Below are 4,831 nucleotides of genomic sequence, written 5' to 3' on the forward strand. Positions count from 1 at the left end.
AGTTTTTTTAAAAAAAAAAAAAATTAAAAAAAATAATATTAAATTTTTTTTAAATTTTTTTTTTTTTTTTTTTTTTTTTTTTTTTATAATTGGAGGTTAAAAAAAAAAAATGAAAAGAAAAAAAAAAAAAAAAAAAAAAAAAAAAGAAAAAAAAAAAAAATATATATATATATATAATATATTATATATATATTATTGTTATTATATATGTATACTTTTTTATTTATTTTTTTTTTTTTTTTATAAAGCTCTACGGCTAAAAAAATATATAAAGTGCGCTATAAAATATTAACGACATAATTATTTATTATATTATATGCGCATAAAATATATATATATATATATATATATATATATATATATATTATATTATAGTTTATTATTTTTAATTTTTTTTTTTTCATCCATATATATATAGTTTCTCAAATATATATTATTCATAAGAAAAAAAAAAAAAAAAATATATATATATATATATATTATATATATAATATAAATATATTGAGAACAGTGTTTAAAGGGTCTACCAAATTATAAAATAACAAAATAAAAAGAATATTCAATTTGTAATATGCTTTTGTAGTTTTTCTTTTTTTTATAAAGAATATCACCATAATTAATAATTAAAGATTAATATTATTATATATATATATATAAATTTATTTATTTATTTATATATATGTTTATATTTATTTATTATTTTTTAAATCCAACGTTTCTTTTTTAACACCTGGAAAAATTATATATATTATAAATATATATATATATATATATATATATATTAAATGTAATTATTGTTGAATATAAAATATTATAAATAGTTATATTACCAAAATAATAATAATAATAAAAAGAAAGAAAAAGATATATATATATTTATATATATATATGTATATAATATATTTACAATAAATATATATTTAATATTACATACGTATAATATCATTTTGTTATATATTATATTTATGTGCATATAATATATTATTTATACGTATAAAACATAAAGATGTAAAGAAATATATATATTTATATATATTTATATATATATATTTATATTTATATATATTTATTTATAATTTATTAATGTATATGTTTTTTTTTAAAAAATTAGTTAAACAGTTATAAAAAAAATATATGTATATTTAAAATGCATATTATAGAACAATTTTCCTTACATAAAAATTTGGTGGGGCCAAGAAACGTATAAAATAAAAAAGATAGGAAGAAACAAAAAAAGAAAAAAATTATATGTCCCTTGAAGTGTATACATGTATAATGAAACACCACAATGTAAAGAGGAATCAATATATATATATATATTAATATATGCATAGTATATTTTATATGTATATATAATTTTTCACAATTCCTTGGACATATATGTATATATATATATATATATATATATATATATATATGTATATATTTTTTTTTTTTTTTTTTTAAATAATGGTAAGCAACGAATCGTCAGGTGAGAATTTCTCATCTGGCGACGCTTTAAGCCACAGCAATGAAAAAAATAAATATAAATATAAATATAAAAATAAAAAATATGACATGTATCATAAATATGATCAGCATAAGAGGGACACGTCCTCTTTTTCTTCTTCACATTCTTTTATATCTAATACCTCAAGAGTTAGGGATGAAAGAAGGAAGAAAAAAAAATACGAAGTAAAGAAAAGATCATATCATAAAAGAAATGGAGATGATGATAATAATCATAGTGATGATAATAATTATAGTGATGATAATAATCATAGTGATGATAATAATTATAGTGATGATAATAATTATAGTGATGATAACAATCATAGTGGTGATTCCAGTGATAGGAGGAAAAAAAGGAAAGATAAAAAAGAAAAGAAAAGAAAAGAAAAACATAAAAGAGATACTAATGCTTTAGATGATCATATTAAGAATAAAAAAGAAAATAATTTGACTGTAAAAGAATTAAAAAAAGAAAGAGAAAATTTAATGAAAAAACATTTTAATTATACAGATGAATGTAACCCTTTTGGTGATAACACGTTATCAACACCATTTGTTTGGAAATTGAAGAATAAATATGAAAAAATAAAGAACAATAAAAAAATAAAATTAACAACGAACAGCCTTCTTGAAAATTGTGTTTCTAAAATTAATGAGATTGAACAAGTTAAGAAAAGAAGAGAAGATAGAGAAAAAGAAAAACAGTTGATAGAAGATCATCGTTTACAAATTGAAAAACAAAAAAATCAAATTAATATAAAAGAATATATGGAAAAAGAACATCTCTTTTTTTTTAATCAAGAAATACATTTTTCAAATAAGAGGATAAAACACAAAGATATACAACCAATAGATATTTTTAGGACGGCCATACAAATAATGAAAGGAGAAGAGGATGTACAAAAAAGTGTGGGTATTAATAGCTACACCATGCCCTTTAACAAGATATTAGAAGGTAAATAATGAAAGCATATATATATATATGTGGATATATGTATTTATATGTATTTATATGTATTTATATATATTTATATATATTTATATGTATTTATATATATTTATATATATTTATATGTATAATGTTTATATGTACACCCCTTATATATTTGTTTCCATTTTTAATGATGATTTAATATAAAAAAAAGCACATTTGTTAGAACAGAATAAAAAGTGTGTTGAATTTTGTTACTTTCTGAAACTATGAACAAATAAATATAATTATTTTGTTATATTTTAAAGGGGTTTATGGTACGTACCTATTTATATATATATATATATATATATATTTTTTTTTCAATTGTAATTTTTGTTTGCTTTTAAATTACATTTTTTAGGTCTGAGAGAAAAAGAATTAGTAAACTGCGAGAGACAAATAAAATTATTTCAGATCCATGACAAAATGTTTTATGAAGAAAAGTATGAAAAATTTTGGAATGCACTTTTATTTTTTTGTAAATATTATTTAGATAAGATCCAGTTAAAGGAAAAAGAAAACAATTCTATAGATGATAATACAGACATTAAAATAGAATCCTTTTTTCTTAATAAAACATATGATGAATTAGTAAAATATGAATATAAAATAAAAGAAAAGATACTTATGGAAGAATCAACGGATAAAGATGTGAATTATTGGAATATGATATTGTGTAAAATACCATATTATAAATCTAAATATATATTGAAATGTTTTCAAGAAAAATTACAAAACGTGTTGAACAAAATTAATAACACTATTGAGGACTCTCACAGGTACATTCAAAAAAATAAAATAAAATAAATAAATAAATAGATAAATATATATATATATATATTTATTTATTTATGTTTATGTCCATATGTTTGCAATCTATTCACTTACTATTAAACCATATTATTAAGGAATTAGTAAACTAAACGATTGCTATAATAATTATGACAATTTTGTTTAATTATTAAAATTATTATTATTTTTTTTGATTAATTTTAATATAAAATGAAATTGTATACAACTATTAAATTTAAGCGTATTATATGAATAAAATGTATATATATATATATATATATATATATTTATTTATTTATTTATTTATATTTATGTATATATATTTTTATTTTTATTTTTATTTTTTTATATTTATTCCTTCTTGTAGGGAAGAAGTAAAGAGCTCAAGGAAAGATATTAGATTAACCGAAGAGAAACAAGAAAAGATAGCTTACCACTGTGACAGTCCCACATTATATGATCTAAATATTCTTGAGAAAAATGAGAATGAAAAGGTATATAATTCAGAGAACGAATTAAAAGAAAGGAAAAAAATATATGAAAATATTTTGATAAAATTGAAAGACAGAGAAGAAGATGCTTTATCTATCCTTAGTTACGTAAAGGATGGTTATAATAAAGACACGGAATTAAAAGATGAAGATTATGGTGAATATAAAGATGATGTTATGAATGATACTGAAAGATGCTTTCCTTTTGAATCTCTTACAGAAGATTTGAAAAAGAAGGACAACTTAAATAATTTGTTTAAGGAAGATAAAAAAATGTATGATATTTTTGTACAAAAAGAAAAAAAAAAAAAAATAAAAGATGAAATAATTATGAAAGATATACCACATAATATTCTAAAAACAGCAACATTATTAAAAGATACTTTATTTGTAGCAAGAAAACCATTATATTTTAATAGAATAAAAACAAGTTTCGATTGGAATAAATATAATAAAACACATTATGATTATGAAAATACACCTCCTAAATATATATGTGGTTATAAATTTAATATTTTTTATACAAATCTTATAAATAAAAATCATAAACCTACATGGAAACTATACCCTTCAAAAGGTGATGATACTAAAGTTATTATTATATTTCATGGGGGCATACCTTATTTAGATATAGCTTTTAAAATTGTTAATGCAGAATGGTCTCTAGATAAAAATAAAGGTTTCAGAAATATATTCGATCGAGGTATCTTACAATTATATTTTAATTTTAAGAAAAAAAGATACAGGAGATAAAATTAATACAAGCATAAATTAATATATCTAAATAGATTTACATATATAAAATATATAGATATATATATATATATATATGTATTTTTTTTTTTATGTTATAATCATTTTATTTTTTAATTTCAATTTTTTTAGTGATTTATATATATATATATATATATATATATATATTTATATATATTTATATATATATTTTTTTTTAATTTTTTGTAAAATAAACTCTTTTTTTTTTTTTTTTTTTTTTTTTTTTTTTTTAAAATGAAAAATTAGCTATAAATATTACTTTAAAATAAAATAATAAAAAAAATACAATTTTATATATATATATATATAT

At 17.6% G+C, this 4,831-nt stretch overlaps 1 protein-coding gene and 2 non-coding genes across 3 annotated transcripts; all 3 read left to right on the forward strand.

The window, feature by feature from the left end:
• Nucleotides 1-1,449: 1,449 nt before the first annotated feature.
• PRSY57_0803600 (cactin-like protein) lies at nucleotides 1,450-4,500 on the forward strand (the record flags this gene model as incomplete). The annotated part of the gene is made up of 3 exons (XM_012906979.2): nucleotides 1,450-2,446; nucleotides 2,826-3,243; nucleotides 3,624-4,500. 3 exons carry the CDS (start codon nucleotides 1,450-1,452, stop codon nucleotides 4,498-4,500), a joined length of 2,292 nt encoding a protein of 763 aa, XP_012762433.2.
• PRSY57_0803700 lies at nucleotides 2,608-2,691 on the forward strand. The gene has a single exon (XR_002204058.1). It is a non-coding gene; the product is annotated as a small nucleolar RNA snoR06 (small nucleolar RNA).
• On the forward strand, nucleotides 3,336-3,495 carry PRSY57_0803800. The gene has a single exon (XR_002204059.1). It is a non-coding gene; the product is annotated as an RNA of unknown function RUF3 (non-coding RNA).
• Nucleotides 4,501-4,831: the final 331 nt, after the last annotated feature.

This window comes from Plasmodium reichenowi, chromosome 8 (assembly GCF_001601855.1).
Source record: "Plasmodium reichenowi strain SY57 chromosome 8, whole genome shotgun sequence".
NCBI classification, from domain to species: Eukaryota; Apicomplexa; class Aconoidasida; order Haemosporida; family Plasmodiidae; genus Plasmodium; species Plasmodium reichenowi.